General features: G+C 34.2%; 1 protein-coding gene across 1 annotated transcript; it reads right to left on the minus strand.

The window, feature by feature from the left end:
- Positions 1 to 7,925: 7,925 nt before the first annotated feature.
- Positions 7,926 to 13,072, minus strand: LOC100792264 (monosaccharide-sensing protein 3). The gene is made up of 5 exons (XM_003548731.4): positions 12,994 to 13,072; positions 12,031 to 12,597; positions 10,442 to 11,238; positions 9,320 to 9,507; positions 7,926 to 8,614 (listed from the first exon to the last, which is right to left on the minus strand). Exons 1-5 carry the CDS (start codon positions 13,070 to 13,072, stop codon positions 8,188 to 8,190), a joined length of 2,058 nt encoding a protein of 685 aa, XP_003548779.1. The 3' UTR covers positions 7,926 to 8,187.
- Positions 13,073 to 13,681: the final 609 nt, after the last annotated feature.

Below are 13,681 nucleotides of genomic sequence, written 5' to 3' on the forward strand. Positions count from 1 at the left end.
GATATAAATATATAATTATTGATAAACTAATGGTTTCTATGAAGTGGAATATGACATACTTGATATAAGTTCATATAGTAAAAATCCTTATCCTTATGCTCTTATATGTTATTGTTCAATGACTAATGATTTATTTTTAAGTAAAACAAACTTACTATATATGAACTTACATGGTAACAAAACTCTATTCTTATGCTCTTATTAGTAACCACCAGAGAAACTTGTTTTTATTAAGTACTATTCAACGTCCAACGTACATTGGTGTTTAAAACTCATAGTTGAAGAGCAGAGTTTTCTCTTTAGTGCAAATCATCTAATTATTATTTTGAAATCGTGTTGGTGTTGGAGCATTAGACGTTAGTTGTCAAACCATTCGGGTAACATAGATATTCACGAGTAGGGGTGGGTAAATAGGTCCAGGTCCATGGACTGGCCCACGAGGTCCGTGGTCCGCGCAGGTGATGGACCAATTTTTTAAACGGTCTATGGTTATTTCATATTTTTGGGTCCGTCCCGCTTAATCAGCGGACTATGCGGCTTTGACCAGCAAGGTCTGCGAGTTGCCCGCAGCCCGCATTAGGTTTGATTTGTGTGACCCTGACCCAATTATATTAGGTTTGATTTTCTCTTTTTCATTTTAAACTTTTCTTTTAAAATAACAAATAAAGAAATATATTAGATAAGATAAAAATTTAAAGATAAAAATAAAAGATTTAAATTAAAAGATGATAAAGATAAAAAAAGGATAAGATAAGAAAAATAAAAGATAACAGAAATAAAAGATTAAGATAAAAAAGATAAGTGATAACATGCTAAAAATCTTTCTTTTTGATATTTTCTCGATCTTTTTTCTTTTAATCTATCCTCTTCATATCTGCAAGCCATAAATAATAAAAATATCAATTCTTATCATTTAAGCTAAAAATAATTGTTAAATAAATATTTTTAAAGATATTTTAATATATTTTTATCATAAAAAATAGCTCACAATATACTTTTTCTTCTCACGGTTTTTCTTCACCACGCAGTCACGCACGCGCGCAAGTCATACGACTATTTCCCTTACAAGGAAAACAAAACGCGACTCACACTTACGCAGTCATGCAACACATCACAGCAGCACAGCTTCAGCCCACCACCGCGCCACCACGCAAAGTACATCTCTTCTCTCTCTAGAATTTGTTTTTATCCTATTTTTGTTGGGGCTGATTCATTGTTGTTGTACTCTTAAATGTGGAGATGGAGAAGGCTCAAGCTACTTCAAATATGGAATCATTTGTTGTTGGAGATGTTTAAATTTCATATTTTAGATTTATTGCTTGAATTTTCTTTTGTTAAGACATTATTTATTTTATTGATGTAATTGACTAATTATTGAGATTTTATTTACATATGTATTGAACTTAATTTGTTTGTATTGTATTTTTATTAAAATTGAAATTATTTTAAAACTAGGCCCGCGAACCGACCCGTTTGACCCGTGGGCTCCGCAGGGCGGGGGCGATCCAATTTATTTGGTCCGCGTAAGAAGTGGGGCGGACTGGCCCGATTGGCTGCCAATGCGGGCTTATGCGGACGGGCCTTACACGGGGCGGGCCGGCCCGCTTACCTACCCCTATTCACGAGACAACAGTAATGAAAATAATTCAATAATATACCACATTCTCCTATTTACTTAATTGCGTTCAATATTGTGCATAAATTGCGATATGGTTGGTTTATTTTGTTAGACTAAACCTTTTAACCTGTGATGTTACAAACTACAAAAGAAACACAGGTCATTAACAAATTGCGGAAAATAAAAATCAAATCATACCTCCATCCATTGCCATGAAGAGTTTTCTTGTTTTTGGTTCTTCCAAGCTCTCTCTCTTCCTCTCTCTAGATGGTGTATCCGAATGAATTCGAAGAAATGAGCTCAGGCACCAAATACATGTGCTATATATAGACATTTTACCATCAAGAATGCATTTAGTAGTCATTACCACTCATTATTGGCTGTTACAATTCATTAGTGGCCATTACCACCCATTAACAGCCATTCAATTTGGCTTCCAAAACTGACGAGCGTTTTCAAAATGTTAGGACCAGAAATTATTACATTCTCCCACTTGGTCCAAACATTTTGACTTAATGCTTAATCTTCTTAAGAAATGAATATACGAATCATAGTAATAGTTCCTCTTATAACAAGTAATATCATCCATGTATTACAATATGCTCAATTTTCCAAGCAGTATACTCAAAGTGGTAATAAAACTTAATGAATAAACCCAATGTTTATTCTTGGTCCAAAACATAATTTTTCTCAAATAAATCAATGTGCACCCAAATATGAGAAAATATCATGATATAAAAGTTTCAATTTTAACATATAAGTATACAATCATAAAGTAGAACCAAGTCTCATTTTTTCTACATGATCCTTAAATTTAAATGGTGGCATGCCCTTAGTTAAAGGATCAACGATCATCAACTCAGTGCTTATATGCTCAATGACCATTTTCTTGTCTTTTACTCTTTCTCTAATGGTTAAGTACTTAATGTCGATGTGCTTACTTCGACTTCCACTTTTGTTATTCTTAGCCATAAAGACAGCAGCTGAGTTATCGCAAAAAATTCTCAAAGGCCTTGAAATAGTATAAACTATCTTCAGCCCAGAAATGAAACTTTTAAGCCATACACCATGTGATGTAGCCTCAAAACAAGAGACAAACTCAGCTTCCATGGTAGAAGTAGCAGTCAAAGTCAGCTTAACACTCCTCCATGAAATAGCTCCACCAGCCATCATGAAAATGTACCTAGATGTTTATCTACGAGAGTCAACACAACCAGCAAAGTCTGAGTCTGAATAACCAATCACATCTAGATTGTCTGTCTGTCTATACATAAGCATATAATCTTTGGTCCCTTGAAGGTACGTCAGCACTTTCTTAGCAGCTCTCCAGTGGTCAATACCTTGATTACTCTGATATCTTCCTAACATTCCAACTGCAAATGCAATGTCAGGCCTTGTGCATACTTGAGCATACATAAGGCTTCCAACAACTGAAGCATAAGGAATGTTTTTCATTTGTTCCCCCTCAAAGTCATTCCTTGGACATTGGTTCAAATTAAACCTATCACCCTTCATAATGGGAGCAACACTTGGTGAACAATCTTTCATAAGATGCATCACCCACATCCTTCATGTCAAAATTCTTAGAGAGAAATTGTTTCACCTCATGTAGCAAACCCCGATCATTGGCTGCAAGTAAAATATCATCTACATATAAAATAAGAAAACATATTTTACTCCCACTGACCTTGTGGTATATGCATTGATCCATGGGGTTTTCATCAAAACCAAATGAAAAAATTATCCCATGAAACTTAAGGTACCATTGATGAGAAGCTTGTTTTAAACCATATATAGATCTATTAAGCTTGCAAACCAAATGCTCACCACTATTAGAGGAGAAACCTTCAGGTTGTTTCATATAAACCTTCTCCTCTAAATCACCATTAAGAAAAGCTATTTTCACATCCATTTGTTGCAACTCAAGGTCAAAATGAGCAACTAATGCCAAGATTATATGAAGAGAATCTTTCTTAGATACTGGAGAAAAAGTCTCTTTGTAATCTATTCCTTCCTTTTGAGTAAATCTCTTAGCAACTAGTATTGTCTTGTATCTCTCAATGTTACCTAATGAATCTCTTTTGGTCTTAAAGACCCATTTACACCCAATGGCTTTTGCCCCATTAGGCATCTCTACAAGGTTCCAAACTTTGTTACTCTGCATGTAATTCATCTCATCCTTTATGGCATCATACCATAAATTTGACTCTTTACAACTCATGGTTTGATCAAAAGTTTCAGGATCATTTTTAGCTCCAATATTATAGTCAGATTCTTTCAAATATACAATATAATCATTAGGAATAACTGATTTTCTTACTCTAGTAGACCTCCTTAATGTTGCATCAACATTTTCTTGGGGATCATGTTGTTCAACTGGTTGTTCATCATTTTCATGAATTTGATGATCAACTTGATCTACTGGATTATCAACAACAGTTTGTGGAATGCCAATCATGTGTTGTTCATCATCCCTTTGAACTTGAGGGGTATGAATTACAACCAATCTTTCATTTGATGTGGAAGGTTGAGACTCTATATAATCAATTTCAGAACCTAAGTCCCTCAACTGATCACTCCCACTGATCAAGTCATTTTCAATAAACTTGGCATTTCTTGATTCCACAATCCTAGTAATATGATGTGGACAATAAAACCTATAACCTTTAGACCTTTTGGCATATCCAATGAAATACCCATTAATGGTCCTCGGGTCAAGTTTATTCTCTTGTGGGTTATATATTCTCACCTCAGACGGACAACCCCAAACGCGCATATGTTTCAAACTCGGTTTCCAACCTTTAAACAACTCAAAAGGTGTCTTTGGGACAGCCTTGGTTGGAACACGATTTAATATATACACTGCCGTCTTTAGTGCTTTAGCCCACAAGGATTTAGGAAGATTGGAGTTGCTAAGCATACTCCGCACCATGTCCAATAATGTCTGGTTCCTTCTTTCTGCCACACCATTCTGATTTGGAGAACCAGGCATAGTGTATTGGGCAACAATCACATGTTCTTGAAGAAACTTTGCAAAGGGACCAGGTGCTTGTCCATTTTCAGTATATCTGTCATAGTATTCTCCACCTCTATCTGATCTCACTATTTTTATTTGCTTGCCACATTGGTTCAACTTCAGCCTTAAAGACTTTGAAGGCATCCAATGCTTCATATTTGTTATGAAGCAAATAAACATTCATATATTGTGAATAATCATCTATAAAGGTGATAAAATATTTCTGACCACGTGCATCCATATCTGGACAACAAATATCAGTATGAATTATTTCTAATATGCTCGAACTCCTGTTAGCACTTTTCTTAGACATGTTGGTCTGCTTACCCTTAATGCAGTCCACACAAGTCTTAAAGTCAACAAAATCTAGAGTATTGAGTATCCCATCTTTCACTAGCCTTTTAATCCTCTCAATGGAGATATGTCCTAATCTCCGGTGCCATAACATAGAGGAATTCTCATTAATATTACACCTTTTAATGCCAGTTTGAACATGCATTGAACTATAAGTGGCACTATTTTGTAAACCAAGAAGATAAAGACCACCAGACAAGATAGCATTCCCAACACATTTAGAATTATAAAATAACTCAAATGATGTGTCTTTGAAATTAAAGGAATATCCAAATGGTACAAGTCTTGAAATAGAAATCAAGTTTCGGGAAAACTTGGTATATAAAAGGTCCTTTCTAATTTTAAAATAAAGCCACTACTTAAAGTCAAAATGCAAGTTCCAATGGCCTCCACATGTGAGCCTAGCTTATTGCCTAATAAAATGTTTTGCTCACTTCCCACTGATTTCCTTAGGTTTTGCATACCCTATAACGAATTTGCAATATGAATAGTAGATCCAGAATCAATCCACCAGGTGTTAATATTAACACTAACCATATTAGATTCATAACATACTAATGAGATTGATTTATCTTTCTTCTCAAGCCATTTCTGGAACCCGGGGCAATTCTTCTTCATGTGTCCCTTCTTTTTGCAAAAGGAACACTTTGCCACCTTCTTAATATCAGCTTGAGGTGGTATTTTACCATTCCCCTTCTGATTAGCTTGAGACTTAATTGCTTTGTTCTTCCCATAAGCAGTAGTCAGCAATGCACTCTCACCCATCTCTATTACAAGCCTTTCTTCTTCCTGAACACACATGGTCATTAATTCATTGATAGGCCATTTATCTTTATGTGTGTTGTAGGAAATCTTAAACGGCCCATATTCATGCGGAAGGGTGTTCAAAATGAAATGCATTAGGAAGGACTCAGACACATCAACCTCTAGTTTTTTAAGTTGAGCTGAAATATCGCATTTTTATAACGTACTCACACACACCTTTCACACTGGTGATCCGAAGAGAAGAGAACTTCATGATCAAGGTGCTTGCTAAAGTCTTATATGAAGTTAAGAACTGGTCATCAATGGCCTTAAGCAAGTCTCGGACCTTTTCATGCTGGTCAACAAAACCATGTATCACAGCCGAGATTTTAGTCTTAATGAACATCACGCTGAGCCGGTTGGATCGCTCCCTCCACTCATATAGCGCAATGTCAACTGGGCTACTTTCATCAGTTATTGCAGGTGGTTCGTCTTTCCTTATAGCATAGTTTATGTCCATCCACCCCAATTGTAGAAGAATTCTCTCCTTCCATATCTTATAGTTATCTCATTTGAGTTCGGGAACATCACATTGAATATCAGAAAAACTAATAGTTTGAGAAGCTGCAAAATTCAAAGGCTTGTCAAAATTTGAGGCATACTAATCTTAATTGTATCTTTTACCAATGTAAACATACCATAAAATTGAATCTTGTGACATAAAAATTGCCTGTGGGCTAAATTTTTAATTCAATAAGAAACAATTAAACCTTATGATAGAATAATCAAATTACTTGCTCAAATTCATGCTTTACGGATATAACATGAAAATAATTTAATTTCTATCGCAAATATTTACTTTATGATAAAATCGACAAATTATACATACCTCATGATGCCTATGGGTAAATCATGAAAAATAATATATCATTTTATCCCAATTAATTATACAGATATAATAAAAAAATTCCTGTGGGATGAAATTCATTATATAAGTATAATTAATTATAATATTATGTCTAATTCCTTATATGATCTTTAACCAACTTAATATATAATTTTAATCAAAATATAGATGTTGCGGCTAATCCATAATTAATCAAAATTATAAAGATCACTTAGACATAAAAATTTATTATATGAGAATAAATGGTATTATGCATTTTAAAATCAAGATACAATATAATTATGAATAAGATTCTCATATAATTTTATAATTGAAACATAATATTATGCATTTGATTTCATATATATATGCATAGAATACAATTTTCCAGAATATATTCATGCATAAATTAAATCAAAATTCCAAAATTGTAAAGCAGAATGAGTATATAACATATGAAAAACGAGTACATATAAAAAAAATACTGATTTAGTGGTCTGCACGTGCTATAGTGTCCTATGAGTGATGAGTTTGACACCCAGCTAGCGCAAAACTAGGGTTTTTCGTAAATGTTAGACTAAACCTTTTAACTTGTGATGTTACAAACTACAAAAGAAACACAGGTCATTAACAAAATGCGGAAAATAAAAATCAATCATACCTCCAGTCATTGCCATGAAGAGTTTTCTTGTTTTTTGGTTCTTTCAAGCTCTCTCTCTTTCTGTCTCTAGATGATGTATTAGAATGAATTCGAAGAGATGAACTCATGGACCAAATACATGTGTTATATATGGACATTTTAATCAAGAATGCATTTAGTAGTCATTACCACTCATTATTGACTGTTACAATTCATTAGTGGTTATTACCACTGATTAACAGCCATTCAATTTGGTTGGCTTCCAAGACTGAGGAGAGTTTTCAAAATGTTAGGAACATAAATTATTACATATTTTTCCAAAATTGTGTTTAGATTTTTGTTGAAAAGTATGAACATCACCCGTTAATTGACTAATAGCCTGTAATTGTTTTATTTCCTAAAATAATTTTTATATATAATTTTAATAATATAAAACTATTTTAAAATTTATATATATTAAATAAGAAAATTTTAGTGGTCTTCTAAAAATAAGGTCTTGGCGATCGTTCAACTCAATCGTGCTATCAGAACCATCACTGTATGTTATCGCAACGCAGTTTATCATCACATCCAATAGCAATACAAGAGCCATGTTAGTATTAGTAGCTTCGGTTAAGAAGTGAAAGATTATGTCAAATGAGTCCCCAATAGTGTATCCAGACAAGCTGTAGGTATAATTACATTGTGTCTAAATAAATATTAGATTATTATAATCTTCTTTTCAAAGGAGAAAAGTAGAAAGTTCCCGAAATGGTGTCAATCTTCCTCCAACAAAATTTTAAACTCATAATTTTAGGGGAATCAAAAGCAATCAAACTTGAAAATATTTCAATGGCAATATCCTTCTTTCCATCTTCCTTGTGATGAAAATTATGTGAGTATTAATTCAGCTTTTAATTTGCTTCCGAACCTTGCAAGATCAGTACGTTTCATTCAGGCTTCGCACCAATAGAGAAGAACTCAATGATGACTTCAAGAGGCATGCCCTTTGTTTCAGGAACTTTCAAGTAGACAAATATCCATGCAATGATGCACCCAACAACGAATAATCCAAAGACCCCAGTAAGACCAAGGAGATGGAGCAAGAAGGGAAATAAAGAAGTGACTATCAATGTGCAGATCCAAAATGTGAGGGAGCAAATAGAAATGCATATTCCGCGAACACTTGTTGGGAAGATTTCTGAACACAAGATGTTTGGAATCACACCAAGTCCCATGCAGAAGCAGCTTTCGTATACCATAACACTCACTGCAGTGATTGTTGCATTAAGGGTGGAACCCATGTGAAATGAGTCCCGAAGTACTAGTACCATGAGAGACACTACCAGAATGGGTATTGTGTATAGCATTATTGACCTGTCATGAGAAAATATATAAAAATGTCATTGTCATCACTCATCATGATTTGTTACATTCTAGTTTAAATTTTGGCTTAAATATTGTTTATAGTTAAAGTAATATATACTTGTTTTATGGTTTTAGTTGCTATAAATTTTTTCTAATAATTTTAATCCAATAGAATTTCATTTTATCATTTTAATCCGGGTTACTGTTCACCCATAATGTGGCAACTATCTATTGAAAAAATAGACTTTGATTTTTCTTAAATAATAGATATTAAAATGAATATCTTCTTTTTTTAATTAAAATTAAAATTTATATCTCCTAATGAGGGACTAAAATCAAAAGTTTACAGATTTATAAGCACTAAAAAATATCATTAAAAACTAAAACTATAAAATAAAATTTTATAAAAATCAAAAGTGCAATTTTTTTATAAGAACTAAAACCAAAAAATAAATTTATTATAAGAACTAAAAATATATTTAAGTGTTAAATTTTTTGTTTTTGTTGCACTAATATGATGGAATTTAACTACCGTGTTATTTTTAATTGGGGAAACGGACTAAAGGGACAGAAAATGGAGATAAATTATTTCAATTCCTAATAGGACACTATCTAGCCTTAGAAATTAATGAACCTTGAAGTAGTAACCTTGTAAAACTGCTATACATTCCACCCATCTAATCGAGTACAAACTAAAAGGAAATTCAAGCATACCTCCTGCCAGCAATATCCATGAGCCTCATGGAAACGGCTATACAAGGGAGCATAGTGAATGTTGTAATGACATTTACAAGTAATGAAGCAGATCTTGAACTAATACCCAAATTTGACAGAAGTGGCCCAACACCTGCCTGTTCAAGAATCTGGGGAGCATAGTATAGAAATCCATTTATGCCAGCAGCCTGCAACAAAAAAACTTCTGTTTTTAAAATCTAAGAAAAGAATCTAGTATAGTGTGTAATTAACACAATACAACTACAGAAAATATGCTATTTTAACTTTTCCTATCAACATATCTCTTTTGCTATAACCAAGTTCAAAACAACACTTGGAAGCATCAAGTACTAAGCATATGGAAAAGAACTTTGAAGATTGACTGTAATAGAATTGAAGTCCTTAGGATGTTGTATAATAGAGTAAATGTGAAAGAAGAATTGAATGTATAATAGAGTAAATGTTCTATATGGTTGGGTTGGTTATATATAACAACCTTTTAGAGTACAAGTGTGTAAATGTATCCATAACAAGAAGAAATTTGATTCTTAGATTTTTTTTATTGTTGAGAAGGAAAGTTAAGAGGGGCTAGGTTGCCCCATTTCAAAAGCAGAGCATCTTAGCAAAGGTTAGATAAAGTACTAATGAAAGATCATAATCAGTTGATTCAGTACGAACCAAAGACTTCTTTTGTTGATATTGTTCAGTTCTACTAGTTGAGCTAAACCTCATTAACTACTATTGCACAATATTTGAGGTACACAATGATCAAACGACACCCTAATACCAAACTCATCAGTAGGAAAACTAGAAGGTTGCAAGGGAGTAATACCAATTAGTACTTTGTTCTTGTTTGGATAAAATCTTCAGTATATACTTATAGGAGAAGAAAATAAGAATGTAAAATTAAGTAAGCTTCTTCCATAAGTTAAAAAGTAACTTATGCATAAAGTAAAATCAACTTTTTAGAAAAGCTTATCAAGATAACTTCTACAAAAAGTGAAGTGCATAGGTTGCTTTTAACTTATAGAAGTTAAATTAATTCATTTTATCTTGTTTTTTCTTATTCCTTATGTAAGTACTTATCGAGAAGTTTATCTAATCAATCCTGTTTTGTTTTACCTGCTGAAGAACTTGCAGTCCAATTCCAACAACCAATGCGCGCCTGACTCCTAAATCCAACAAACCTCCCCAACCAGTACGTTTGGCAGCAACTTCTGGTTTGATGCTCATATCCTTAGGGCTGATAACTGAGTGACTAACAAGTGCAGCTGCTGGAAAAGCCTCAGTACTACCATCTGCATGCAAATCATAGCCAGAAACAAAAGATCCTTGCTGAGACAATACTGCAGCATTAGGATCTGCACGCAGATACACCCTTTGGCGTGCCCCTTCCCTTTTCCCACCCTGGTCAGTTGATTTATAAACCAATTTCCAACCTCCACCAATGTCAGTGTTATTGCTCCCAACTTTTAACATGTCTTTGGATCCAACCCTCTCCACAGTGCTCCCTTGTGCTGAAAGCAATGGAGCATGCAGGTTCTCACTGTTGCCATAGGGGCTCTGATCTGGCTCCCCCATTAGCATGCTTCTTGAACCTGCACCAGCTTCAAGGGGGGTAACATTCTCATGCATGCTCCCAAAGAGATTGACTAGAGGGTCTTTGAGATTTGCAGCCTGTGCAACAATGCTTCCTTGGCGAGACAAGGTTAACATGCTGCGAGATACCATGCTACCTTGTCCACTCAATGGTTGTGCAACCATTGAAACTCCTCCTTGGTGGGGTCCATAGAGCTTTATGCAATCCCTTCCTGCTTCCTTGTTGGCTATGAGGTCACCGGCGGGGGCTACTATGTACTCTTCTATGGTGGTGTTTTCACCCCCTGGATTCATACCCTCAGCCAGCAGAGCCAATTCCCCTATTGATCAAAGCATAAGCCAAATTAGTGTCCTTATTCCTATGTTGAACCTGCACGGATACTGGTGTTGAGCATATTCTAAAAGATTAGCATACCCTACAAATGTTTTTTTTTTTTAATCCATAGCAATCCAATATATTATTAAGATATTTATAATTACTTACATACTTTCTTCGATCAACTAAGTTAGATCTGCTTAGTCATACACCACATATGCACAATATTAAATAAGATGTAATTGTATATTTGTATATGTATTATTCAAGGTTTTGTTGTGATCTTTATATTACGAAAATTAAAAAAAAAAAAGTGACTGGTGCGACTGAAATCTCCGTCTAAAACCATCGTATATTATTAAATATTTTATAAAAACTTAGTCAAGTCTTAGTCTTGTAATAGTTTCTTAAAAGCAAAAATAAAACTTCTTTGAAACAAGGATATTTTTATGGAATATAAAAACTATCATATAATAACTAAATGATGTAATTATCCTAATTAAATGTGTACATGCATGTATTGTAACCAAGCAACCAAAAATCATTTTTATATAACAATTATGTTAGTTATTATAAAAATTAATAAAATTATATATATATATATATATATATATATATATATATATATATATATATATAATTGTCTGTGATTTTCTGTTAGACAGTAGAATGTCAGTGCATATAATATTAATTATTGAAGTTGAAGTATTGGAGTTGGAGCATTAGAGTGAGTATAAGCCAGTGATGATGGTAACATTGTTATAACAAATTAAGAAAAGTTTAGCTTTAGAATCACCTGAAACATCGTCAGTGCCGCGAATTCTTTGCAAAACTTTCTTAGCCTCAGTGATTCTCCCTTTACTCACAAGCCAAGGAGGAGATTCAGGGAGGTAAAGCACAGCCAGAAAAAAATAAGCAACAGCAGGAACAGACACAACGCCAAGCATTGCTCTCCAACTTGGATTCTCCATCAGGGACAACCAGAACACCATGATGTACGCCACAAACATTCCCCCGGAACACGAAAACTGAGGGAGAGTGTTGAGAGTGCCTCTGATGTCAGGTGGTGCAATCTCTGATATGTAGAGGGGAGTGAGTGTTATAGTCAGTGCAATGGCTATTCCATCCAACAGCCTCGACAACAGAACCACGAGAACATTAGGTGCCCACAGCATCACCAAACCGCTGAGGAAAAACATGATCGATGATGTTATCAGCATAGGACGCCTTCCGAGCATGTCGGAGACTGTCCCAGAGAATATTGTGACAACAGTGCCAGTGAGAAACGATGTGGACACAATTAGACCCTCTAGGGTGGGGTCTGTTTCCAAGTGGAACTCTTGTTTGATGTAACTCAGCCCCCCTGCATGGATCTAAATGTCAATGCCATTGGCATCACCCAACAACACAAGTTTTTTTTCTTGTTACTTTCTAAATTTTGAGACTTGGAATATTTGTTTCATATGTACTAGAAACCCAAAAGAGAATAACATTTGGGAGAAAGATAAAAAATATATATTACAAATATTAATCAACAATTTCACTTTAATTTATGTCACAATTTTATGATTATATTACAAACCTCATTAGTGTACAATGGTGATGATGATGAGGTTTAAACTTAAGACATGAAGTAAACTATTGGAATTTTTTACCACTAGGTGGACACTGATGAGATTCGAATAAGGACACTGACGACATATATAGATTAGACTATAAAAAAATGTTAAAGAAGAATATGAGTATATTTTATTTATACCTGCAATGGTTGAACTATCCCATCCAACCAGAAGATTCCCAAGTGTAGCAGCAATTGCAACAATCACAACCTCCCTCATTGTTTTTCTTGGCTGATGAGAACGTAATTAACAAAAGAATCCAGAACACAGTTTGGGTGACATGTATGTATTCAAATAAAAAACCTTGGACTATATATTCTGCAGAGATCTGTATATGAAATGTGGTAATCTAGATAGTAGGGTTGTAAATGTAAAAGCACTTTACGGCAATACCAGGGTTTGAACAACCTCTAAAGTGTGCGCATTTTATAGTTAATTACTTGCATACGTGTACGGTTTTCATTAATTAATGCGTCTTAAGTTTTTAAGCTGTCCTCAAGTGTCTCTCATATCTATGGTCTAGCAATGATATTGTTGAAGTGGGATTTTGTTCAGTTAATTAGTTGAAGGTCAAAGGATCAATGGCAACCTCAAATTTCTTGTATGCATGATGCTTGCGTGTTCGTGACTAGTTATTGAAAACGAAATATCTGCAAAGTTTTGTGAGTGCTATGCCGCCACGATTATATTTTACTATTTTAGAACACAAAGGTGGTAGTGATTAGCACTGTAATAGGATCAAAACTTAGCAATATGCCACGATCCATTCCTCAAACCTCCATTTTTTTACGTAATTCTTGTAATAATAACAGAAAAATAAAGGAAATG

Source organism: Glycine max, chromosome 16 (assembly GCF_000004515.6).
Source record: "Glycine max cultivar Williams 82 chromosome 16, Glycine_max_v4.0, whole genome shotgun sequence".
Classification (NCBI taxonomy): Eukaryota; Viridiplantae; Streptophyta; class Magnoliopsida; order Fabales; family Fabaceae; genus Glycine; species Glycine max.